This window comes from Lutra lutra, chromosome 3, assembly GCF_902655055.1.
Source record: "Lutra lutra chromosome 3, mLutLut1.2, whole genome shotgun sequence".
In the NCBI taxonomy this organism is placed as follows: Eukaryota; Metazoa; Chordata; class Mammalia; order Carnivora; family Mustelidae; genus Lutra; species Lutra lutra.
Window position 1 is genome coordinate 97558473 of NC_062280.1, and position 26844 is coordinate 97585316.

At 49.9% G+C, this 26844-nt stretch overlaps 1 protein-coding gene across 1 annotated transcript in view; it reads left to right on the plus strand.

Moving 5' to 3' along the window:
- Window positions 1–26844, plus strand: part of TMEM163 (transmembrane protein 163) — a 229342-nt gene that overhangs the window by 201458 nt on the left and 1040 nt on the right. Inside the window, exons 6-7 of the mRNA XM_047722525.1 lie at window positions 18179–18290; window positions 26306–26447. Coding sequence (XP_047578481.1) covers window positions 18179–18290; window positions 26306–26447 — 254 coding nt within the window. The remainder of the gene's footprint in view (window positions 1–18178; window positions 18291–26305; window positions 26448–26844) is intronic.

The following is a 26844-nucleotide window of genomic DNA, read 5'->3' on the forward strand; positions in this document are numbered from 1 at the left end:
GGAATCTCTTCTGATTTTTAAGGCATTATCGAATACAGAGAGCAATTTTCTGAGCATTGTGAATTATCTGTTCTTTTTCTTTTATTGAATCAAAATTGAGAGTTAGGGCCATCAGGCAACTTTGGAGGAAGATTGACCTACACATTCCTAGGTGTGAAGGGGAGGAGAGTTTAGGTCGGATCTCTGGGGGCTTGAATGCCTTCTGTGACCCTGACCAACTATGTGACCTGACCCTTTCCGTTGTGGTCATAATTTCTACAACAGGAATCTTGAAATGCTTGTGTTTAAAACAAGATGAAATTGTTCATTAAGGCTTTGGACAAGAGCCTTGTCTCTAGTGGGCATCCGCAGTAGTCCTGCTTGTATTGTTAGGCCTGTTATGTAAGAACCTCTTTATTTTGATATTTGGAACAGGGGTGTTGGTGTGATACTCAATGGCATGTCCTTCGTAACAGCAGAGGAGGAGAAGCAGGCAGCCCGGCGATCGTACTTCCTTTGCGGAACAGAGCTGTTTCCGTGCTTTGGTATCTCTGTGTCAGGAGGGCTTAGCGCAGGGGTTGTCAGGCTTTGTTCATATTTTAGGGAACCCTGCAGGTGTCCTTTCCTTTCAGCATCCCATGGTCACAGCATCCAGCCAGCAAGGCTCCGCTCCGATCCCATGGCAGTCAGAGTTCAGGGCTTAGAGCGCATGTCCCCCTGAGAGTCTTGCTTTCCTCTCCCGGATCAGAAAATAGCAGTCAGACTGAGGCCTCATGTGACAGAAGCCAGGCTGCGTCTTGGCATGGCAGCCAAGCACTTGAAAGTGCTTCCTTGTCCCTGAGGCGGCCACAGTACATCAGTTGACACCGTCTTGCCTTCTTCTACAGTGTCTCGTGACCCTGGAGCTTTCAGTTCTCTGGTGCCCGTGGAGCCCAGCACCTGCTCCCTTAACTAGACCACAGGGCCTCAACGGTCAGCTCGACTACTTTGTCCAGAAGTCACAAGGGACCAGGGCCCTCCAGTCTGTCTGTAAAGCCCACCAGTGAGGCCACGTCCACCGGCTGCAAAACCTCCTGGCCTCTTGCTCGATTCTCTGAATGCCAGTTGTCTTGACCCTCCTCATATCAAAGTGGTTCGATGCTAATTTGAAAATCACATAGTCCTTCAATGTGAATCTGTAGCAATTTGTCGATATAATTTAATAACTGGGGGAAAATTGAGGGCTCCTCTTTGGTGTGATTTCCTCCACATCTGCCAGTTTTTCTCATCTGCTGGGGGTGGGGTGATGAAAAGATCTGAGAATGAGAGTGACTTTTAATTTCACCTGGGGCCGTAAATCAATACACATTTATTATTCTGCCAGCACTAGCATTTCCCTGGGTGATTCTGTAACACATGTAGTGTCAGAATGATTTGAAATTTGTCCTCATTAGGAAAGCAAAGGACGCCTTTTTTTGCAAGCATAAGCAAGTGAGCCTCCCTGTGTCCCCACGTGCTGTCACACATCTTATGAAAAGGGAAACTGTTGGTCTTGGGGGAATGGGCGGGTTGGATTTACAGACACCGCCCCTGTCTGGTGTTCGTGACCACAGTTCACTGTGACCTCTGCTTTGTGACTACTACTATCACCTATGATAAAGGAATAAGCTTAAAGTAGGAGGTGACAAGTGGTACTGAAAAAAAAATATCATGTCTACAAAAAGGTTTTCCTGTGAGCAACAACACCATGAATAAAATTGCTGTGAGGTGAAGCTGTATGGGAAAATAGGGGTGGTTGCAGGAAGGATGGAAAACTCAGTGTCACAGCGTTAGAAGCTGCTACCGGCTGGTGAGCAGCCAGAAACACAGGTTGTCCATTTTACGTGATCGTGTGAATCCATGCGAAGCTGACTTCGGCTGACAGCTGTTAACTGACATCACACCTGCATTTTGGGGTAAAGGATCCTGGTGGGAGTGATGGGGGGTGTCTTAGCGTGTCTGGCTGCAGGCACAGAGTATCGTAGACTGGGTGGCTTAACCCACAGACCTTTATTTCTCACCATTCTGGATGCGGGCCAATCTGAGAGCAAGATGCCAGCAGGTGTGGTGTCCGGTGAGAGCACTCTTCCTGGCTTACAGATGGCACTAATCCCATTCACGGGGACGGCACCCTCTGGACCCAATCAGCTCCTAAAGGCCAACCCTTCAGTGCCATCACACTGGGGATCAGGACTACAACATCCAGATTTGGGGAACAAACTGGGAGAGCAGGTGGACTTGTTTGAGCCTAGCAGGTGGAAGGGGTTGGAAGGCTGCGTTGGGCCATCCTGACGGCCAAGCTCTTGGTCAGTGACCGGGCTGGCCTTTTTAGAGGCTGTTGGGCGAGATGGTTCTGGCAGCTTGTCCACCGGTACTCATTTCACTCTGATATTTTGACCTGCTGGTATAGCTCTCTTGATGGCAGATGGTCTTCTGTGTCAGGGGTGGGGATCAGACCCCACTGGCTTCCTTCCTGTTTCTTCATCTGCTCCTGGCATTGTCAACCGCCCATCTCCTTTGGGGACCTTAATGAAAAAGGCCTGGTGTCAAAACAGGAGGCATTTGGAGTGAATTTAAAAAAAAAAAAAAAGTCACAGGGAGGGCTGGGAAAGTGATCACTATACATCGGTGGTACAGAACACGCTTGGTACCTGCAACCCACGATGCGTGCCCAGCGGCGCCTCTCGACAAAGACACCGGGCCGCCCCGTCTATACAGCCTGGCTCTGTTTGGATAGAATGGAGGAGTAGACTAAAGGACTCTCTGGTGACTGCACTGCAAAAGTGGCTGCAGAGGGTGGAGAAAGGGTGCAAAGGAACCTTCCAAGGTAAGGAAAATGTTCTGTATTGGGTTTGGGGGTTGGTTAAATGGCTGTTACCATTGGCAGAATTCATCACATCAAAGGTCTGAAAGCTGTGCCTCTTACCCTGTGTTAATTATACTGCAGTAAAATATGATAAAAATGAAACCAAGCAAACAAAAAATCGAATCCCTGGGTGCCTTTTTGAGGCAGGGTGTTAGTCAATCGTGATGAATTTTAGCACTGTGGGTTTTGTTTGTTTGTTTGTTTGTTTGTTTTCCGTGAACTCAGGGCTGATGCTATGCCTAACTACCTCTTTTGACCATTTGCCAGGTCATGATCTTTACCGGTGCATGTACGGCACTTGTCTTGACCACCTTCTAGCCACTTACTGCTTTATCCCAGTTCAGAGAGAATAACCTGCTTGCTTCCAAATCAAACTTTTTGTGATGATGGAAATGTTCTAAATCTGCACTCTCCAGCATGACAAATAACCGATGGCCACATGTGGCTCTTGAGTGCTTGAAATGTGGCTAGTCAAAGGAGGAGCTGAGTTTTCAGTTTTGTTAATTTTAAATTTAAATAGCCACACATGTGTTTGAATGCTAAAAGTGCTATTTTAAACAAAAGATCAGGGGATGGGAATACAGTGATTACAGTCAAGGACCACTTCACTGAGCAGGTGATGTCTGAATACAGGTACAATGCTAGTGAAGAATGAGAAGGGGCAGCATGAGCAAACGTCCTGTGGTAGGAGCATGTTCAATGTGTTAGAGGAGAAGGGCAGAGGCTGGGGGCTGGAGCAGCGGGGGAGAAGGGGAGAGTGGTAAAGCTGAGGACAGAGGGGTCAGCTCCATCCAGTTGGTTTGGTTGGGTTTGGCTTACTGCAAAGAAGTGAAAAAGATCATCTTTTCAGCGTATAGCAGGTCATGGTGACCATCATCTGCCAGGTCAGCAGACAGTGTGGGGCAGTGCAGGGGCCCTGTGTTTTCCTGAAGAGGAGCTGCCCGACGTCCAGATCTGGCAGACCAAACTCTCCTGAGCTGGTGTGCAACACCTGATATCACACATCAGCCCTGGGATCCTCCCTCAGGTCAGAACTTACCAGCTCTCCCCTAATTGCTTTGAATCCTCAAACTAGCTGTATGGCTTTCACCGCACTCCAGCCTGGGCTTAGAGAATTGGAAGAGGTTGATAGTGTCTGGCTGCCCAGGGAGAGGCAGAGAGCATGGTTGGGAGCTCTGAGCTCTGCTACTGTTTCTCTGATGTCTTTGGGGGAGCCACCTGCTGTTTCTAAGCCTCAGTTTCCCCACCTGCAATATGGATTAGATGGTCTCTGAGTCCTTTTCCAGTGTCAGTGCTCTGATTTTAAGACCACCTCATGTGTGTACAGAAGGTGTGTTCTCTCTCATCTGGTCGTGGGCCAGATTTGGGGGGCTGGCCAAGGTGATGGTGGGGGTGTGTCTCAGTGACTTGGTCTCTTAGGTAAGACAGTGTTAATCTTGGTCCAGACCAGTGAGCTGGAGGTGGAAAGCTTTTTGTACCATAGTGGTCTGTCAGGTCCTTGGAATTCCTCTTTGAGTGATTTGTGTTGCTTTTCTTTTGGGTGGTCTGGAAGGTAGAGGCCATGTTCAGGACAGGCCGAGGTGGCCTTCTCCTAAACTGTCGTGAAGTTTGGGTTGAGGGGTCATGGGCCGTCACCCACAGGGCAGGAGGAGCTCAGTAACCCTGGAGGTGGGTGTGCTGAGTGTTGTCGCCATCAGGCCTCTATGTCCCCCTGGCTGGCAGAGTGGATCCAGCTCATGTTTGTCTGGCCTCTGGGAGCATGAGTGTGAGGGTCAGTCTTCGCTTCGTTCATTCTTGCCCTCACTGACCTCTTGTTTCCCTCCAGCAGCCCAGGTAAACAGCTGGTGCTCAAGAACACTCCCGGAGTGGTGATTCTCCCCATTCCAAGGTATATTCCAGCATCCCGTTTGATCATTAGAGAACCAGCCAGCCTAGCGAACTGGTCAGCCTCTCCTCTCTGCATCCCCTCCACCCTCAGAGTAACTTTATTGAGTTAAGGTTTCAACTCTCTGCACTGACGTTCCCCGAGGGTTAGGGTGATGGTGGCCTTGTGGATAAACACTTCTCTGTCTTCCATAAAATGGCTTGTGAAAGACTTTGCTGATTATGATTTTGACATCCCTCTGCATAGTACGGTAGTTCATATCACAAATGTTTTTTAAAAATTTTTAATCAAAGTATAGTTGACATATAATATTAATTTCAGGTATACAATATAGTGATTCAGCAATTACCTACATTACAAATGCTCGTCACAGTAAGTGTAGCTGCCCTCTGTCACCATACAGTGTTACTACAATATTACTGTTTTTCATATGCTGAACTTTTCATTCTTACGACTTCCTTATTTTATAACTGGAAGGTTGGACCTCATAATCCCCTTCACCTCTTTTGCCCATTTGTCTCCATTCCCCTTCCCTTTGGCTCCCACTAATTTGTTTTATGTATCTATGAGTCTGTTTCTTACTATTATTGTTTTGTAAGATGCCACATACAAGTGAAGTCATACAGTATTTGTCTTTCTCTGTCTTATTTCACTTAGCACAGTGCCCTCTAGGCTCATCTGTGTTGTGGCAAATGGCCAAATTTCCTTCCTTTTTTATGGGTGTGCATTAGAGTGCAGTAAATATATCACTATATTCCAGTATTTATACCACTACTTATATAAAGTCCATTATATCCCAGGATATATACTACACCTTCTTCGTCCATTCATCTCTCAGTGGATATGGAGGTTGCTTCCATTTCTTGGCTGTTGTAAATAATGCTAAAATAAAACGAGGGGTGCACGTATCTTTTTTAATTAGTATTTTTGTTTTCTTTGGGTAAATACCTGGTAGTTGAATTACTGGATTATAGGGTAGCTCTGTTTTTAGTTTCTTGAGGACCCTCCATACTGTTTTCCACAGAGGCTGCCATAGTGTGCTTTCCCACCCACAGGGCAGGACGGTTCCTTTTCCTCCACATCCTCGCCAATGCTTGCTTTCTTCTTTTTGATACTAGCCATTCTGATTGGTGTGGGGTCATATCATACACATATTTTATTGCCTCAAGGATAGATACTGAGGTGGATGAGAAAGGATCTCTCCTCTTAGTGAGCTCCTAGGAGAAACAATGTAGGAAGCGCGTGCAAGGCCATGTCACCAGACACACGTGAACCTGGTCCAGAGCGAGGGGGCGTGGAGTGCAACTGTCAATTCATAGAGTATGAACTGTCAGGAAATAGTTACGAGAGGAGGAGACACTTGAGATAAGTCTATAGAAAGGAGTGTTGACTCACTCAGACTGTGCAAATACGTCAGTAGGAAATTCATGAGACTTGAAGTCAGACCCTTTGGGCCCATGTTCCCAGCCGACCTCTCTAAGCATTTGATTTAATCTTCATAATGACTGTGCTTTGATCTCTGTCTTTAGCCTCAGATTATGATCATGGACATTATGTTATGTATTTTATGTACATAGGCTAAATTATGTAAATATCAGTAATTGTCACCTAAGGATTCCTGAGATAAATTGCTTTATAAAAAAATTAGTTTTATTGAAATACAGTGTACATACAGTAAAATTCACCTGTACCATTTGGCAAGTTTTTTAAAAAAGATTTTAATTTATTGGGGCGCCTGTGTGGCTCAGTGATTAATCATCCAGCTCTTGATTTAGGCTCAGGTCATGATCCCTGGATTTTGGGATCAAGCCCCGCCTTGGGCTCCCTGCTCAGCGGGGACCCTGCTTCTCCCTCTCCGTCTGCCTGCTGCTCTGCCTACTGTGCTCTCTGTCTGCCAAATAAATAAATAAAATCTTAAAAAGAGAGATTTTATTTATTTATTGGAGAGGGAGAGAGAGAACACACGTGGAGCAGAGGGTGGGCAGAGGAGCAGAGGGGGAGAGACAAGCATATTTAATGCTGAGCGTGGAGCCTGGTGGGGGCTTGATCTCAGAACCCTGAAAGCGTGACCTGAGCTGAAACCAAGAGTCAGTCACTTAACTGACTGAGCCACTCAGGCACCCCTTAATGCATGGAGTCACAGAACTACCAACACCATGAAAATATAGAGTATTCTGTCAATCTAAGAAGTTCCATCATGCACTTCTGAAGTCTCCCTGACCACTGATGTGCTTTCTGTCAGCATAGTTTTCCTTTTCTAGAATGTGGTATAAGTGAAATAATGAATTATTTAATTGCTTGTGTCTGCTTTCTTTCACGTAGCATAATGCTTTTGTGGTGCCGTCCCACTCTTGCTGAATATGTTGGTAGTTGATTCTTTTTCACTGCTGAGTAGTGTTCCACTGTACGGCTACATCACAGTTTCTCCATTTACCAGTTGTTGGACATTTGGGTTGTTTTCAGTTTTTTGACACTATGAAAATAGTAGCTTAGAACACTGGTTTCCAAGTTTCTGTGTGGACAGAAGCTTTTGTTTCTCTTGGTAAACACCAATGAATTCCTGAGTCCTATGGTAAGTCTACATTTATAAGGAATGTCCGATCTGTTTACGAAGTGATATATATATACATACACTCATTCCCACTAGCAGTATATGAGAACTCTTATCACTCTACATCTTTACCGCAGCTTGTCTTATGTCTTTAATTTTAGTGATTCTCACGTGGACATGGGAGTATCTCATAGTGGTTTTGATTTCTATTTCCGTGTTGACTGAGGATGTTGGTCATTTTTCATGGGCTTATTTGCTAGTCGTATGTCTTGTTTGGTGAAATGTTCAGATCTGCTCATTTTTATTTATTTATTTTTTTAAAGATTTTATTTATTTATTTGACAGAGAGGTCACAAGCAGGCAGAGAGGCAGGCAGAGAGAGAGGAGGAAGCAGGCTCCCCGCTGAGCAGAGAGCCCAATGCGGGGCTCGATCCCAGGACTCTGAGACCATGACCTGAGCCGAAGGCAGCGGCTTAACCCACTGAGCCACCCAGGCGCCCCCAGATCTGCTCATTTTTAAAAAACTGCATCATCTGTTTTCTTACAGAGTTGTAGAAATTCTCAATATATTCCGAATGCAAGTCCTTTATTCATTATTGGGGTGCCTGCGTGGGTCAGTTGATTAAGCGGCTGCCTTCGGGTTAGGTTATGATCTCGGGATCCTGGGATAGAGCCCTGCATCAGGCTCCCTTCTTAGTGGGGAGTCTGCCTCTCCCTCTCCCCACCCCCATGCATGCATGCTCTTTCTCTCTCTCTCAAATTAATAACATTAAAAAACATTCATTATCATTTTCTAATTGTCCTTTGCCCATTTTTCTGTCAGATTTTTGGCCTTTTTCTTAGAGATTGCTAAGCGCTCTTTATACATTAGAGAGGTTAACCCCCATTAGAGAGGATAATATTTTTTCCTAGTTTGTATTTGTATATAATGTATCCCCTGCATATGTTTTAGTTTTCGTGTAATCAAGTATATCATTGTTCATAGCTTTGAGATGGTTATAAAAGGCCTACACCAGTACAAGGTCATAAAGAAGCTTGCCAGCATGGACATAATCTCTGTCACTTAGCCTATAACATATATTTACCCTTGGTTTCTGAGTGAGTGGCTGAATTTTTTTTTTTAACCTTTGTGCTCTGATCTTTTGTCTGTTAAGTAAAGACTCAGCTCTGAGAAATCATGGGCCAGTGCTGTTAACAGTAAAAACTGAATACCTAACCAGGAAAAGGCCGTTGCTGTTTTTACAGAGTTCATGGTCCAGTAACCTGAGAGGTATTTAGGAGGCCAGAGAGGAGGCAGGCTGGTACATTTTAGAACCGGGAACAAATCCAGGTCCTGCCATTAGCAGAGAGACCCTGGGCAAGTCATTTAGCCTCTGTGCATCTGTCTTTCCACTGCAGGTTCCCGCTTGCCTGGGCCAAGAGAATTACCTGAGACATCACTTTCTTGAAACCAGCAGTGCTACGTGCCTGCTGGGCTTGCACTTTCTCATCAGTGGCTTCCTAATCCTTGGGAAGGAATCCTCTCAGAAACTCCTTTTGTAATTATATTTAGGACTGTCTCAGCCGGGGACACCATAACAAAAGACCATAGGTTTGGTGGCTTAAACAACAGAGATTTATTTCTCGTGGTTTCTAGAGACTGGAACTCCAATGTCAAGGTGCCAACAGGAGCAGTATTTGGTGAGGGATCTCTCCTGGGTTATAGACAGCTGCCTTCTCACTGGTAGCTCACCTGGTCCTTCCTCAGGGCGTGTAGGTAGAAGGAGCGAGAGAATGATTTCCCCTTCTTAGAAAGGCACAGATCCCATCATGGGGGACCCTCCTTATGACTTCATCTAACCCTAATTACCTCCCGGAGGCCTCATCTCAAAACACTGCACTGGGGGTATGGGCTCAGCATTTGCGTTTTGGGGGAACAGAAACCATCCGTGGCAGGGACCGATGATGTCTGGAGCTGATGACTGCGAACTGTGACAGTATGTGGCGAGGGGGGAGGCAGGTGGGTTTGGGTGGGGAAACTACAGAGGACTTGTAGGATGTTGAAAGCTGGTTGTGGGCAAGGGAGGGGGCAGACCTGTGCTGGCCTCGGTCCTTTGTGGGTTCTCCTGCAGGGTTTACTTCATTCTGAGGCAGGTCAGTGCAGCACTAGTGAGCCAGACCTCCTAGATCTGGGTGAAGCTTTGCGACGGCCGCAGTCTCCTTCTCCCAGACTTCAGGGAGGCAGTCATTCCTCAGAGCTGATCCTGGAAGCAGGGGGTGGTTGGTAGAAATAATCCACGGACAGGAAAAGCCCGAGTTTTGCATATTGGCTTCTCCACATTTACATATAAATTTTACTCCGTGCCAGTGTTAGCTTGGAATCTCCCCGGAAGCTTCGCAGGTATAACCTGCAGCCATCCTCCGTGAGTGGAGGGTGGGGAGGAAACAAAGAGGCACAGCCCACTCCAGATTGGTAGGTGGCAGCTGTAATATGCACGGGAACTTACAAGGCTTGTCTTGGGCGGCTGCAAGCCGAGTGATTTCTGCCTGCCAGAGTCTGAAAAGTTTCTGTGGAGGTTATAACTGGGTTCAGTCAAATACCTAGTCCAGTCCAGCCTCAGCACCCCATTTCTGTCTCAGGGCTGTATCCTTGGAGCACCTTCTAGGAGCAGGGGGCTGGGGCAAGTGGTGCTCACATTCCAAGGACAGAGGAGGGGATGGGGAGACTCCAATTGCTCAGGTCCAGTTTGCAGGTCAACTGGCAGTCATGTGCTCCTTTTTTTTTTTTTTTAAAGATATATTTATTTTAGAGGGAGCAAGCAGGGGGAAGGGCAGAGAGAGAATCTTAAGCAGACTCCGCGCTGAGCATAGAGCCCCATGTGGGCTCAGTCCCACGACCCTGAGATCCTGACCTGAGCTGAAACCAGGAGTTGGACGCTTAACCGACTAAGCCACCCAGGCGCCCCAAAGCTTGTGTTCTCGATGACCTCCTCCAGCTCTTCAGCCCTCATGACCGGCTTTCACAGTCTTGTATGCCCCCTGTTCTGCACTTGCCCCTGAGTGGTCAAGCAAGGGCCTTCCTTAGCATGGAGGGGGCTCATTCGGTGGCTCTTGGGCTACATGGAGGCAAATGCCACGACAGCCATGCACGCATGTATAAGAGAGAAAACACATCAAGAAGTAATTCCCATACTCAATGACAACTTTTTTCCAGCAAGAGCCCCATGATCCAAATGATGTATGAAGTCCACTAGGCAGGGGGTCAGATCACTCAAGGTATCCACTTGGGCCCTCCTGTGATTTAATAAAGATGACACATGAGCAGACTCATTTGATAGGAACACAGAAGCTTCTGTTTGGATAGTGGCGTAGTAATAGTGTCCAAGGCTCTCCCATTTTGGAAGACAACTTTCTCATTATAGACATTTCAGTAAGGACAGGACTTTTGCCATTTAAGGTTTGCTGGGCAGCTATACCCTACCCCCGGCCAACAGAAGGGGCCAAGATGGAAGTCAAATGATTGTACCTCAGGGAAACCAAAAATGCCCATCTGGCTTTGAGTATAGAGAGGTTGGCAACTTTAGAAACTTGACCTGGTTGGGGGGCCTAGGTGGTGCAGTTGGTTAAACACTCAACTCTTGATCTCAGGGTTGTGAGATCAAGCCCCACATCGGGCTCTGCACTGAGTGTGGAATCTGCTTGAGACTCTACCTTTCCCTCTGCCCCTTCTCGTCATGCTCTCACTCTCTAACATAAATAAAACTTCAACAAAACAAAACAACAAAATGAACCTTGATGTTGTATATACCATGTGTTTTGACTGGGGGAGGCAGCACCGTCATTCCTGAGGAGATGGATGGAGCAGGGGCAGGATACGGCAGGTCAGAACCCCCACCTTCTCCCCTCTTTCAGTGATGTGTTTTCATTCCAGGTAGTGGGTTTCAGCAAGTCCAGCAGGCATCAGGGCAATGGGGTCCCAGTGGAGATTAATTCCCCCTTATCCAGGGCTTTGAAGGAATTCACCCATCTTCGCAGGACATTTCGTTGCAAATTCCGGTGGAGAAGTCTTTTCCCTGGCGTGATAGGGTTTGGTGTGCCCAGCAGCCCAGCAAGCTGTGGCAGAGTGAGAGTCAGGGCGTTGGCTGTTGACTGAAGCTTCCGTATGTTTGTGATGCTGCGGGGCTCGGCAGGGATCCCTGGTCTGGCATGTGGGGTCACAGACCCTCCTGACTGATCATTTAAATGTATGAAAGCCTGTGACAGTGCTTCAGTCAACCCTGTCAAGGCAGTGTTTTACTTGTTAATAATTTCATCTGCTGCTTTAATATTCTTTTCGTTCTTTTCTACCAGCCCTGCTGCTTCTGGGTTCTAGGGGAGATGGAACCTGCATTCCATGTCATGTTCCTTTGCTTAGCCTTGCACATCGTGACCTTTGAAATGTGACCCCCCATCACTGTTTATTCAACAAGGGTGTCCATACATGGTACTGAGCTTTTTAAAGCTCCTTATGGCGGCAGCTTGGCTTGCACAGTGACCTGGGAAAGCTTGGGGCAGGTCAGTGTCCACACAAGCCCAGGCCTATTTAGAACCCTCCCTTGGAGGGAGGGGACCAATGTAATCAGTTTGCCACCCTCACTGGTTAGGAGCTCCATGATTGGTCTCGGACTCCTTTGGCAGTGGCCTTGGGTGTTTAGAATGCACACGACATGCTTAGAGCATTGACCCCGTGCATTCTGGCACCCTTGGCAATGTCGTCTGGGTACGGTGGTGGCCACTCTCTCTATACCCGATCTTTTGTATCTGTTAAAGAATCAGTTACCAGGGCTTGTTCTGAGGTAAGGCATCAGCATTTTTTCTTTCTCTTTTTTCTTTTTTTCTAATTTTTTTCCCAGAGCATCATCTTCTTGATGGCTGGGGGTATCCAATGCTTTATTAGCGAGGACTGCGTCAGGCTCTTGCAGGCAGACCCAGATGTCCCTCTGTACATCCTGACCCCTCAGAGCCCACGTGTGAATCATCCATCCCTTGGCTTCTCCTTGTCTAAGCCATAGGGTTAATTTCTTTCGGACAGCCCACTGTCAATGCCACCAGTTAAGAGCTAGCGTTCATGCACAGCTCTCAGCAGCCTAGTAGCTGCTGTGGTTCATTCCTTCCCAAGAGCTCTGTCTGGAGGAATGCTATATGCACGGTGTTGGAGCTGTTGCTCTGTGGGTACATCAGGTTTTGCCCCCTTCCCAAGCCGGGACCAAGATTCTATGGGCAGTCTCTCCTTTGTTGTCTCTGCCACAGTCTCTGACTCCTACCTTCTGGAGTCCTAGACACATCTAACTCAAATGGTATCCCTGTTTGGGGAGATCCCCAGAGCTTTGATCTGCCTCATTAATATTCTTGCCTTTTCAAAGGTGGCTTGCTGCTCTGACCCCCAGTCCCATATGTGCCCTTTCCTTACCAGGCAGCACAAGAGTAAGGGGCATTGTGCCAGGTGGGGAACACAAGTCCTCGAAAAACCCAAATCCCAACCAAGACCTGTATCTCTTTCACAATCCTAAGAGATACATAGGCTTGCTTCTTACCAATCACAGCTTTTGGGACGATGAGCAACTTATCTGACCAAACAGCACCCTAAACCTTATTGCAACCAGCCTTGAATTTCCTGTAGACTCACTGCCCATTTCCCCCCCTTGCAGATATTCCAGCAAAGCCTGCAGAGTGTCCTGCAGCAAAGGCAGCCTTCACATGTTAACATTGTATCATTGACGTCATGGGCCCATTTTACTGATGTGGGGAAGGAAGACACAGGAGCAGGTCCGTGACCTATTGTGGGGCTATGCAGGTAGTTTTGGGGATAACTTGAAACTCATTATTGTCCCTTCCACATGAAGGCAAATTGATCTTAGTTACCAGAAACCTCTACTAATCGAAATCTCTTCCATGAATCTCCTTGACAATGAAGCACTTATGCAGGGATACTTCTTGCGAAATCATCAGAGCAAACAGTAGCTGTCCATAAATGATAAAAGACTTAAAAATGGCCACGGTTGAAGATTTAAAGTGTTCACTATGGTGTAATTAGCAAGAGAATTTGGTTATTTCTGTGCCATACATTTTAAAATTATGACTAATAGCATTTTACCACACTTTTAGGAATTTCAAATAAATCGGCACTAAAGGAAGTTTAGCATCATTCATAGCCTAATTAATTCAATATCTTCCTTTCATAAGGAAAGAGAACACATCTTTTGAGATATTCTGGGGACTCTCTGGAAAATTCCCAAGTTGGTTCATAGTTAAGACTTCATTGAATATTTGATTTTGGGGAAACTTGTCAAAAATACCCAAAGGTTTAAAAATGCTTGATTAAATAGGATCACAGGTCACTGTGAAATAATACTTAGTTTCCCATTTAACTAAAGTGATAATTAAAGACTTCAAAGGCAAATGCAGAAAGTTACATAGCTGTGAAAAACATACCCCTTTTAATAGAAAGTCAGTTTTGTTAAATAATCAAAGACCTGATAAAGGTAACATGAAGCACAGGAAATTATTTTGACAAAACACAGATTCTTTGTTTTCTGGGAAGATTACCTAAAAAGTAAAGAAAAACCTTTCATAATCTCATCCAAAAGAAGACCAGTAGTCCAAGAAAACTTTGTCCTTTTAGCAGATGAAAGAAAATTATGTTTTAGTTTTCCATACATACATGTTTGATATTAAAGCTTATTTTTCGGGACGCCTGGGTGGCTCAGTTGGTTGGACGACTGTCTTCGGCTCAGGTCATGATCCCGGGGTTCCAGGATCGAGTCCCACATCGGGCTCCCAGCTCCATGGGGAGTCTGCTTCTCCCTCTGACCTTCTCCTCGCTCATGCTCTCTCTCACTGTCTCTCTCTCAAATAAATAAATAAAATCTTTTAAAAAAAAAAAAGCTTATTTTTCCTTAAGTTAATTAAGTAGGGCTCTTTTACAGAATAAAATCCTCCTCTTCATTCTCCTCACTTTCCCAGAGATTCCGCCACTTAGCATCCTAACCAGGCATTGTCACAGGTGCCCGGATCTTCAGCCACTATCGCTTGCAACCTCCTAGCTTTGCGGGAGGGCACGCCACGGTCTCCAGCTGATGATCCTGCTCCCCCAGCTTGCTGGCCAGCCCTGAAGCTGGCAGAGCAGTGGACGGACCACCATTTGTCCTTCTGTATCCTCAGCTCTTCCTCCAACTCTGTAACCCGAGCTGCAGCCTCTGGTGGGACATCAGTGCCAGCCGAACAGTGCACAGTCAGGGCCAGCCCACTGTGGCACGCTGTGTTTCCCTTCTGTGCTGCAGTGCGCCGTGCATGGGTCTTTGTACAGGTGCATTAAAGCATCTCCTGTTGTCTCATAGTAGTCCGCAAGCATCTAATATATGGGCCCCTCCTTCCTACTTAGAGGTCGGTAGCGAAGTCCTGCGGATGCCTCCTTCCTGGCTGGCTCACCAGTTGTTAGTTCACGAGCTCCTTGGGGCTTCCCAGGTGTGATTGGAAACCGGCCTGCATAGGTGGAGGGCAGGAAGAGATGGAAGGAGGAGGAAGACCACTTCGGATGGGTAGGTGGTAGTTTTATTAGCAAGTGAGCTCATACACGAGGCTTGCCTTGGGTGGCCACAAGATGAGATTTCTGCAGTCCTGTCCACCCGATCTTGAAAATTGATGTGGAGGTGTTACCTGGGTTCTGTCACATACCCTGTCCAGAGAGCCCCGACAGCACACCTCTCTCTTCAAGGCTTGGTCCTTGGGGCAGCTTCTGGGAGTGGGGAAGGCAAGGGGCTCCCATTCCAAGGACAGGTGGGGGATGGGGAGCCTGTGGTTGCCCGGTCCAGCTTGCAGGTCAACCGGTGGTCAGATCTTCTTGATGACAATTTTCAGCAGCTGGGCACTGCTGTAAGCGCTCTGAAGCATCCTTCTGAAGTGGTATTTCAGGTTCAAGCAGAGAATCGGAACCACTCTAAAAGGCATAGAATATGGCTTTATTGTTTACTGCAGGGATGAGACTTTCCAGGCTGGTGGGGGCTGCAGAAGAAGCATCTGTCAGAATATTGTCCCTGAAGGCAGCAGGGCTGCCTGGAAGGAGGGAAATGGGGGTGTAGAGCGAAGCAGAGAGCAGGGACAACAGGAACCCCGCAGAGGGACCAGAACTACACTTGTCCCTCACTGGTGTGGCCTCAACGATGCGGGTGATTAGAAGCAGAAGCCTTGACAAGCTACTCTGGTCCCACTCAGAGTTGTTCTTATACTTTTTCACATTGCACCGTTCATACTTTTTCCTAGGTAATCAGTTCCCAACGTTTCTTTTATAGGAGTGCTTCGCATACTTTGGGGTTTGCGTTAGTGCTTAGCGTGGCTGTTCGGTGGAATGAGTTAGTGCATGTGTCACATGCTTGGACCCTTGAACATGAATTGCTACATTGACTGCCCATTATTTGCTTGCCAGGGGCTGCGGTATCACACTCCCTGCCTCGGTAGAGAGAGATAAGCTGAGAGTCCTCGGGTCTGCTTCCCCAGTAAGCAGTGGAGTCCAGATGCGAGCAAAGGTCTGCTGGTGCATCACTGCCCTTCAGCCAAGGCCCCCTATCCAGCAGTGAGCTCCCTGGGATAGGGAGAGGAGACAGGAGATACCCTAGGGATAGGAGAGCACAGCCAAAGCTATTGTGGCTTGTCTCAAGATACATGGGGGGGTGCCCCAGCTCCTTGGGACTTAGATGGGGTGAATGCAGACTCTCTCTACATCTGGGAATTTAGGGATGAGGGCTTTGCCAACAGATTGAATGGAATCAGAAAGGCTTCAGGTGTGAGGATTGAGCAAAGCAAGAATTCAGCCTCTGAATTTGGGGTCTCAAAGGGCTTGACTGTGTTGGTCTCCCAACTTTAGTTTTCTGAATCCTGTCAGCACCTGGGTCTGTGTTGATATGTTGCCTTAGAGTCTGGGTGCTGACACCCATGATGAGAGCGAGTCCCTGCACAAAGGGAGCTGTGATTTGGAGATCTTTGCCCACCCCCACTCCTCCCCTTCGTGGACCCTGCTTTGTCACCTCATACACAGCAGAGACTCAGGATCTACAAAGAGGCCAGGTTTGGCATGGTCCTTACTGATAATTTGAGGAGGTGAAAATGATAATAATAAGAGTAATAATAATAATAAAATTCAGTGAGGTGATTCTTTTAAAGAACTTAAAAGTTCGAAATAATGTTAGATAAAAGAGTTGCAAAGATGTTACAGAGATTTCCTGTATATCTTTCATCCAGTCCCCCGCCCCCGACGTTACCATCTCACATAGATAACCAGGACACGTTTGCCCAAACTCCGAGATTACTGGGCTATTACCAAAACTCCAGGCTCCATTCCAGTTTTCCTAGCGTTTCCACTTAATACCCTTTTTCTGTTCCAGGATCCGGTCCAGGACAGTACAGGTAGTGATATGTATGAACTGAGTAAATTTTGGGGTGGAATAAAGGGCATAGTTTAGACCTCTGTCTCCATAGTTTACAATCTGCGAAAGGTTCTTGGTTGTTCCTTATCTTTCATGACCTTGATATGTGTGAACAGTAGTGCTCAGGTATTTTGTAGATTGTCCCTCCATGTGGGTTCATTTGGTGCTTATTTTCAAGATTGAGCTGAGGTTATGGATTTTTGGGTAGAACACCAAGACCTGTTCTTCTTGTCCTGTCATCTTATATCAGGAAGCACATAATATCAGCAGGACTCATTAATGGTCCTGCTAATCTTGATCACTTGGCTTAGATCCCTTGCCAGGCTTCTCCCCTGCAAAGTTACTATTTTCCCCTTACCATACCCTACTTGTTAGATACCCGTCACGAGCCCAGCCCACACTCAGGAAAGAGGGAATTCAGCTGCACCTCATAGAAGAAGGATTAGCAAAGGATCTGGGGACATATGTTAAGGCCAACCACCATTGATCAGTATTCTGGGGGAGATGCTCTGATGCCTTGCAGATATCTTGTTTCCGGGGAGGTGATTTTCGAATGATTTTGTTCAGTTTTGAAGCCAGGAAAACAGGCTGTCTTCCTTCTTCCCAGCTTTCTGGCACTAGGTTAGTGAGTTTGGATAATAAGATGCTTCAGAAATCTTACTTCTTTTGTATACGTGATGCTTTATCAGACTTCTGCTGGCAGTTGCGTTTTAGTACTGGAGAGAATCTGGAGGCTGTGTCTCATGATGCACAGGAGCTCCAGGCTGAGGAGCGTGGTGGGTTCTAATGTCATGAGATGGTGATGCTTGCTTTTGCGTGTGTGACTCACTCATTGCTTGCAAAGTTAAGGTCAAAACTTATAGGAAGTGCTATGATAACGTCAATAGCAGACTTTATTTTTAGCTGCCTTTTCTGCACCTTGAAGGCTATATTTAAACTTCTAATTGCCTTGTGTGAATTTAAGGAAAAAACACGCTTGTAAGTAGCTTCATCCCTAATTGGCCCTGTGGCTCTGTGTTGAAGTGTTCTTAGTCCAGTGGCGTACTTATATGTTCCCATATTCCCCAGCTGCTTTTTGAATTGTTTGTGAAAAACCACACATAGCATGCACTGTGTTTAGCATTCCAGTTACATTATTGATCAGTGATTTGCCAGATATTTTGGCAGAAGAATTTGAAGGGGAATCTCCTACAGGAAGAGGAATACTCAGTTGTCCAAGGGAATATAAATCTGGATTATCTGTTTTTGATCATTTTTTCCAATTCCCAGGGACACAGGTAACTAGCGAACCTATGAAACCGAAGAAGATACTGCCACCTGGTGGCAGCATACCCAATTGATCATTTGTTCTGGGAACAAAGTTGATCCTTAAGGCAAATGGTTTGCAGGCAATCTGTTCTAGCAGGAAGCGAACTTTTGAAATCTGGAACTTTCTCTTCTAGGATGACTTCCTGTTCAGCGTCTCTATTTTAAGTGGGATCCTTTGCAGTATCCTGGCTGTGTTGAAGTTTATGCTGGGGAAGGTTCTGACCAGCAGAGCACTCATAACAGATGGTGAGTAAGGCCGGTGAGCCTGATCCTTGGGGGGCTGGGCTCACATGGAAAGAAGGTGCTGTTCAGTTGCTTGTCCTGCAGAAGAGCTCAATAATTGGAATCTGTTCCTCACTCTCCTCCCCTCCACAGGCTGTTTAATGATTCTCGGGTTCCCATATTAGGGCCAATGTCTTGTACCCTGGGAAGTTAATAAATTTCATGAATCACCTCCACTCTGACCTCTTAACAGTGGGTCAGGGCTCCCAAGCCTGTGCTGTTTGTTAAAAGTTCAGATTCCAGAGCCCGAGCCCCTGAAGAGTCTGACACTGGGAGCTGGAGGTGAGGTGCAGGAAGTTGTCATTACACCAGTGCCTTAGTCTGTGCGGTGCATGCTGAGATCGGGTGCTGCCTTTACGGCCGAGCCAAGGGTCCAGGACACAGAGTCACAGTGCTCCTACATGACCTTTTGATCACCAGCTTCTCTAGTCTTGCTCAAATACCACTTTCCGCAGCATCTGCTGGTGGCAAGGCAGGGCTGCTGGGGGCTGTGGAGGCCCTTTGCCCATAGGACACCAAATCTTCTTAAACAGCAAAAGCCATTTAAGGCAGTAAGGGGATCAGCAACCGGGACTGAGCTGTCCTCTTCCCTGATTTTCAACCAGTGGGAGGCCCAGCCTGGCTTCTCAAGCTCTCAGGTGGAACCCAGGGCGGGGGCAGCTGGGGAAAGGCAGGACCCAGCTGGCATCAGCTGGAGTGTTTGCTGCTGGGACAGCACGACGCCGCAGGAGCACACGGGGCCAGGGGGCTGCACGGAGCTCTTCTGTGCCGGGCACCAGAGACCAGCGTCTGACACAGAATTGGAACCAGCTCTGTCAGGTTTCTGTCCCATGGTCGTGCAGGCTCCTGCCTGGTCCCTAGAAGTGCGTTTGCCCCTTAGAGAACCCCTCGGAGGTAAATGAACTGCTCTCTCCCAGGGCCCGATCTAACGAGCTGATGAGGTGGTTCTGTCCGTGAGAACGCTGCCTGCGTGCTTGAGGCCCCAGCCTGTGTGTCTTCTGAGGGCTCTGTCACAGCTGAGATGCTGGGGCTTTCTAGGCATCTAGCGTACGGCCCCGTCGGACCCTGGCCCGAAAGGGTACCCTTTCCTCTTTGGGGGCAGACCCAGAATCTGAGGAGGAGTCTTCATTCCCCGTGATCTTTGTGGTCTCGTGTTTTCTAACCTGGCAAAGAAAATTCCCTCCTTTGGACCTGGCGTCCTCCTTCCCTTGGGGAGGAATAGCCCAGGGCATGCTTGGCTGAGCGCTGCAGGCCAGGCGGCATTAGCCAGGGCTCTGCGTGTGGTTGCTCAGAGGCACGCCGCTCTGCCAGGGCCCCGGAGGCCTGAACAAAGAGCAGAGGCCTGGCTGGCCTGAGGCTCCTCCAGTGGCAGTTCTGTGCCTCCCTCTCCACATCTCTTTGCCTGGAACCCGAGGGTCGGTGCAGGCAGGCTTGAGGGATGCTGCGCCCATCAGCACAGCACTCTGGGCTCCCAGCGGTCAGTACTCACCAGGGGCTCTCCTTTCTGTTGTGGTTGCGACACAAGCCCGCTGGCCTGCTGAGCAGCAGCACTTTTTCTGTTCACCTGAGTGCAGTGGAGACACACAATGTGCCTCCTGCACCAGAAGCCTGGATGTGGACCCAGCAGTCAGCCCTGCCCCTCCAACCATGATCGTGGGGCTCGGCCCTGACAGCAGTCTTCCTTCCTGTTAGATATTCCAGGTGGTTTCTGTTGAGGCTTCTGTGTCCTTCTCACTTCCTACCACTTTATATGGTTTACGCAGAAGGCCACCGTGATTAGTATTTTTTTAAATAAATAGCTTTTTAAAAACAATTTTATTTATGTACTTGTCAGAGAGAGAGAGTGAGCATATAAGCAGGGGAACGGCAGGCAGAGGCAGAAGGAGAAGCAGGCTTCCCGCTGAGCAGGGAGCCTGGTGTGGGACTCGATCCCAGGACCCTGGGATCATGACCTGAGATGAAGGCAGATGCTTAACTGACTGAGCCACCCAGGCGTCCCTAATGGATAACTTGATAATCTTCACACACAAAGCCAGCTACACACACGCAGTGTTTCCATCACAGTCTTTTTTTTTTTTTAAGATTTTATTTATTTATTTGACAGAGATCACAAGTAGGCAGAGAGGCAGGCAGAGAGAGAGGAGGAAGCAGGCTCTCCGCTGAGCAGAGAGCCCGATGTGGGGCTCGATCCCAGGACCCTGGGATCAGGACCTGAGCCAAAGGCAGAGGCTTAACCCACTGAGCCACCCAGGCACCCCTCCATCACAGTCTTGAACCAGGCAGGGGTTGTGACAAAGGGAAGTAGATGGTTTGAGAGGAAACTGTTTCACCCAGAGGTAGAAAGCAGGGGGAGCCATCCTGGGGGTTGTGGTGGGACAGAATCTGGGTTTTCGGTGAGGGCATGTTGGGTGAGGGGGCACGGACATGGAGTCCATAGTAGGATTCTGGATGTTTTGTTCAATATTTAACACAATGGTGACATGATCGATGTTTTTTAAAGAGCCCTCTGGCTGTCAAGGTGGGGCAGAGTGGAGGGAAGGAGAGCTGAGGTGGGAGAAGTCTAGGGAGCCACGGGGTGGCAGGGGCCGGGACAGAATGGGGGCAGAGAAGTGGAGAATGGGGGTGGATTTGAGGAAGGTGGGGCAGTATCTGTAAACCAGGGCTCAGGGCTGAATGGTCATCAGGGGCCGATGAGAGAGAGACACAGAAGGACAGGGAGCACTATAGCAAAGAGCCAAGACAGCTGGCCACCCCATCCCCAAGCCTGTTACCCATAAGGGGCCCCTGGCAGGTCGGTGAGCTCTGTGGTCCCCTGCTTGGCGGGAGTGCCAGCAGACAATGCGGCAGTCATTACGGCCTCCTGCTAATTGTGTTGTCTGGGCTCCCAGTTGTACTCCTACACTGATGAGATGTAGGGAGCTGTGGGTAACTATCTCCTCTCCTTCCCTCTCTTTGGGAGGTGGGGGTGGGATGGGCTTCAGGAGCCATGCCTATCTTTAATGTCCGGGGTCTCCTGCAGGGCTGGCTCTGGAGGGCATCCCTGGTGGCTGCCGGCCTGGGAACGCCCCTCTTCTGGCCCTGGGGCTGGGGGCAAGCCAAGGGCTTCTCTCAAGGAGGGAAGCAAGTTCAGCTCACGGCTTCCTGTGCGGGGAAGGAGGGCAGGCCTTATCGGTCACCGGGGGTGATGGCCCTTCCTGCGGAGATGCAGTGCGTGAATGGGGTCAGGCTGACTCCACCAGATCCTTTGTCACTGAATTGTGTCCTGACCTCTGGAAAGCAGACCTTCAGGGAGAGCGGGACAGCAGGTGTGGGCAAATTCCAGACACTCCCACTCTGTCAGGCACATCTTGTCTAACTTGGCTTTGCTGCTTTGAATATTCAGTCAACATGCGGTTTTTGCTCAGCATGAGGCCGAGGTTGGCTTTGTGTTATTGAGGTAGAATGTTTTGCACAGCAAGTGAAGAGTACCAGTGGGGCAGAGGGGGACTGTGGAGAGGTCCTGGGGGAGATTGCGAGCCAGGAGCCAGCAGCTGGGCTCTGGAGCTGCCTGCGGCCACAGATGGAAATCTGAGCAGAAGGGCCTGGGTCCACGGTCCTCATTCCCCAACTTCTGAAATGCCATGAGGCTGGGATGGTTTTTCGGCACATGAAGAACTTCAGTCAGAACTTTTTGCATAAAATGAATGTGCCCAATTCTACAGATCCTTCCCTAGTCATTGAGGCCAGACCGGGAGAGCCTCTGACGTGATAATTGTGTTCTGCCATCAACAACCAACATTTGCTCTTGATGACAGCTCCGGTTTTAATCAAGGGGACAGGGACAAGCTGTGAGGCTGGGTGGAGGGGGTGGTGACATCGCCTAGAAGTGACTGACCCACAGGGCTTTGTGTGCCAGAGTTGAAGATAGGAGGTCTGGCGGGGCAGGCCTGGGAACTCGCTGTGGGACGCTAGCTGGGAAGCCTGTCCCTTTTGAAGGATGTGGCACGGCAGATCCAGAATTGTACCCTAGCCCCTGGGCCCTTGTCCCTCATTCCTGCGTGGGTTTAGGAGAGGTGGGGCTGACTCTGTGCAGCTCTGTGGCCCGTGGAGGTGAGTGGAGCCGAGTTAGTTGAAGCTCTTTCTGTGAGCTGTGTGCAGAGGGTAGGCCCTGCGGACCGAGTGACTTGCTGGAGCTGAGGCGACATCAAGTGGCCAGTGAGAGGACCCTCACCTGCTCTGCAGCCTCTCTGAGCTTCTCGGAAGGCTCCGCCTGCCCCTGATAAAGATGGAGCTGGGAGCAAATGATTCCACGCTGCCCTGGGGCAGTGTCCAGCTCCCCCGTGTCTTCCCCTTGGTTCTAGTCCCGCAGAACTAAAACTTCCCCATGCCAAGAATGCCCAAGATGTAAACTCCAGCCCAGGTAGCCTGGGACAGAGTAACGGACTCTGCCGGTGCTATTGGTGACCTTCTGAGAAAAGCTGTGAACTGCAGAGCCTTTTTCTTTTCTTTTTTAAGAGGATTGTCCTGATTCCAGGTATTACAAAGGACAGGAAGGACTCAAGGGACCGCCAGAGGCAAGAGGGCAAATGCCAGCTTCTCATAATGGGAGGGGAGAGAGGATCCTGATGGATCAGAAAACAGGCAGGAGATACGGCCCCCGCTTCTCAGGACCCGCCGTTCCCCTCCTGGGGGAGGTGTGGAGGCAGAACCGAAGATGGGACTACAGAGGACGAAACCATGGGTCGTCAGCGAGAGAGAAAGGGCCAGCGTGTTCCGTGTATCAGGGAGGGGGATGAACTCAGCCTGGCTGCAGGGGGGCCGTGATGCTTTTGAAACGTAGGCTTTAGAAGCGTCTGCTCCAGAGCTGCCTGGAGAGTGGAGATTGAAAACCTGCTGAGCCTGTTTCTTCATTGCTCAGAGCTAGGTGAGCATGGGAAGCCATAGACACGAACCACGCAGGGGCCACATGGACGAGGGGAAGCCAGGAGGCAACACGTCTGTCCCTCACCTCCACTGTTGGAAGTGGAAGATTTGGAGGTTGAGACCTGGGGATTGGAGCTGATGGGACACATCTCTGGTGAAGCAGAGGTCACCATTCAGCCTCTGCTCTCCTGCTGTCTCTGGGGCACCTGGGACAAGCTCTTAGACTGGCCAGCTGTCAGAGGAGAGGGAGAGGAGAGCCGGTAAGGGGTGGAGGTGCACACTGTAGGTGGCAGGCAGGGCTGGCCTGGCTACACACGGGAGTGCTGGGACAGGCCACGGCCCAAAGAGCCCTCACCAGCTCCCAGCTCCCTGCAAGTCCTGGCTTCTCACCGCAGTTCCCCAGGCTGGCCGTCAGAGGACATGGCCCCCAGATGGGAGGAAGGTGGAGGTGTCTGCCTTTCCCAGTCTCCACCACTATTATTCCGGTGAAATTGGCTTGGAAACCTTCTCCAGGGATGAACCGTGACCAGCCCTGAGAAGGGAGTGTGGAGGCTGACTCTCCCAGGAGCCTCAGGCTCCATCTGCCATGAAGGAGTGTACACTCTGCTCCGCTCTACACCTCCCTCTCAGGGGCAGTCTCTCCAGGGCCCTAGCCACAGACCCTGCATGGGCTGGGAGGTCCCTGGAGCCGGGGCAGGGATGGCTTCCTCTCTCTTGAGTCCACTTAGCCCAGCTGCTGCTCAGTGGGAGCCCTCTTCGCACAGGTGAAGCCATGCCCCTATCTATTCATTCATTCATTAATGTGGCAATCAGCTGAGCCCCTGAGAAGTGCTAGCCAGTTCTGGGACTCGGAATACATTGAGACCCAGTCCTTGTCCTTCAGCTTATGCTTCCAGAGGGGAAGAAAAAGATGTTTGTAAAAAGAAAAAGTAAAAATCCCTTGCTAGGAAGTGAAGCGCTCTGGGGGAGTAGCAGGGGCAAGAATGAGAAGGTTGGGTGTGGATGGGGGAGGAGGGAATCACTGTAGGGCTGTGCAGGTTCAGCCCGGGCAGGAGGCAGTGTGGGAGAGCCCAGGAAGAGAGGTGTGGGATGACGGAGGGAGGGTGAGTCTGAAGCCCTCGGGGGAGGCCAGGGTTGGCAGCTGCGGGTGCCGTGTGGTTGGAGCACAGCAGACGGAAAGGTCAGTGTGTGATGCAAGAGAGGTAGCTAGCTTGTGCCAGCCTTGAGGAGTTTGGATGGGATTCAGAATTGGGCAGCTTTTCTACTGGAGGCCTTTAGCTGCTTTCTATGGGGGGAGGGAGGGGTGGGCAGAGGGGAAGCAGGGAAGGTGCTGAGAGGCTGTTGCAGGGGTGTGGTCAAGGGGCAGGTGCCCTGGGGTCAGGTGGTGGTGAGAGGTAGGCAGAGTTGGGGAGGCAATAGCTGGAAGAATCACTCAACAGATGGGGTAGATCTAGGACTGGTGACATTTTGGGTGTGAGAGGTGTTAAGGATGGGCTCTTCGCTTTTTGGCCGCTGCAGGTGGATGGTGGCACCATTTACAGAGAAGGTAGGGAGAGGGTGAGGTGTTTCGGGGCAGAAATTGAGATTTTGGCTTTGAAGATGTTCAGTCTGAGATGCTTGGGAGTGGGGCCGCAGCTCAGCAGAAAGACCCGGCCCAAGAGCCAGTTGAGAGACCCCGGTGTGGGGAGGGCAGGCACTCAGCCAGGGGGAGGCTGGAGGCAGGGGTGGTGGAGGAGGAGTTCCCACCACTGCACAGGGGAACCCCCAGCGGAGAGAAGGACCCAGCAGCAGAGACCAGGAAGGGATGGCTGGAGTCAAGAGAGGCAGCCAGCCATACAAAGAGGAGCATAGGTTATGAACCGGGGCAGGTGGCAGATAGGTCATCGATGACCTCAGGGCTGTAGTGCTGGCGTGGGAGGGGTGCAGTGGGAGTGTGCTGAGGTCCAGGAAGGAGGCCTGGGGTTGCTGGGGAGGAGGAGGTTTCTCCTGGGGGGGGGGGCAATGCAGCTGTCAGCAGCTGCAGAGGGGGGTGGGCAGCAGGAACCATGGATGGTGGTTTGTGGCGGGGTGGGGGTGGAGGAAGGTGAGGTGGGATTGTCTGTACCTACATGCTCCACGTGGGTCCAGGTCGTAGCATTAGCTGAGAGCTGGAGTGCGGAGGGGACAGACTGAAGGAAGAGAGGAGGGTCCCAGACAGTAGCCAGCCATCCAGCTGGTTCCCCTTATTGGAGAGTGGCCTACCAGAGGCCACCCCCTGGGTGCTGGGAAAGAGGTTGGACGCAGGTTTCGCTCAGCTGGGTCCTACTCTCCCCTGCTCTTCATCTCAAACCTCTCTCCTTGGCATCCAGCCCCCCATGTGTGAGTGGGTCATGTGGGGCTGCCCCAGAACCGTGGTGGGGGGGACGTTGTAGGGAAGGAGCGTGGACCCAGAGCTTCTCTCCGGGCTGTGGTTGTGCTGGGGGGCGGCGAGGCCTTCTGCGGCTGACACCGCTGGGCCCCCAGCAGCCATTCTGAGCTGTTCTTTCCCATGTGGCTTTTGAAAACTCAGAGGTCAAATGAAGTGGGGACCAAAGGTGGTGCCCTAAGTGGGAGGAGAGGCTGGTCAGTATCTGTTTGCCCCAGTTCTGTTTGATTGCCTTTTCTGCCACCCCACCGCAAATTCTAGACTCAGCACTTCCTCTCCTGGACACTGAAAATGCTCAGCTGATGGGAGGCCCTGGAGGGAAAGGATGTGGGTGTGGGGAGAGTCCCAGCCTCGCCCTCAACCTGGGACTCCTCCGGTCATAGTGTTTCACCTCTCTGCTGAACCTCGAACTCTCACTGGCCAAGTGGGATCATGGTCGGACTTCAGAGGGTTGAGAGGATCCCAGCCCAGTCCTCGGGCCTGCAGACATTGAGTCATTGAGGATCTGAACATCTCCTGGGTGCAGACACTGTCCCAGACCCTGCAGGCTCAGCAGGGATGGGAGCCTGGGAAGCCGAGGCACTCCTGGCATTGGGGTGGGGTGGGGTGTCTCACAGGTGACTAAGAAAGTTCTCCTGGCCCTGCCCTCAGCCTCTCCTTGCTGTTTCTCCAGGGTTTAACTCCCTCGTGGGCGGCGTGATGGGCTTCTCCATCCTTCTGAGCGCAGAGGTGTTCAAGCATAATGCGGCAGTCTGGTACCTGGACGGCAGCATCGGTGTGCTGATCGGCCTCACCATCTTTGCCTACGGGGTCAAGTAAGTGCTCCTTTTGTCTCTGCTTTCCCAGGAGCCACGAGTGGCTGAGTTGGCACTCTTGACTGTCATGCCTTGTCCCTATGACCCCTCTGAGCCCAGGTGAGTTCAGACGACAAGAAACGCCCCCAGCAGGGGCCCAGCATTTTCGTTGCGCGCAGCCTTTTCCTGTGGTCTTCCTTTCTCTCTCACAAGGGTCATAGTGATACACGGGCAGGGCACGTTTGTGGGGTGTCCTCACAGGTCAAGTGCCTCCTGCCCTATGGGGTGCTCCAGGGGGCAGGGCCCAGCAGCACCAGTCCGCCAGACCCCACTTAAAGCATTTTTTCCGAAAGGAACGTGTCACTGCAGAAGGGCCACACTCGGGGGTAAACCTAGCCTGAGTCCTGTCACTGAGGAC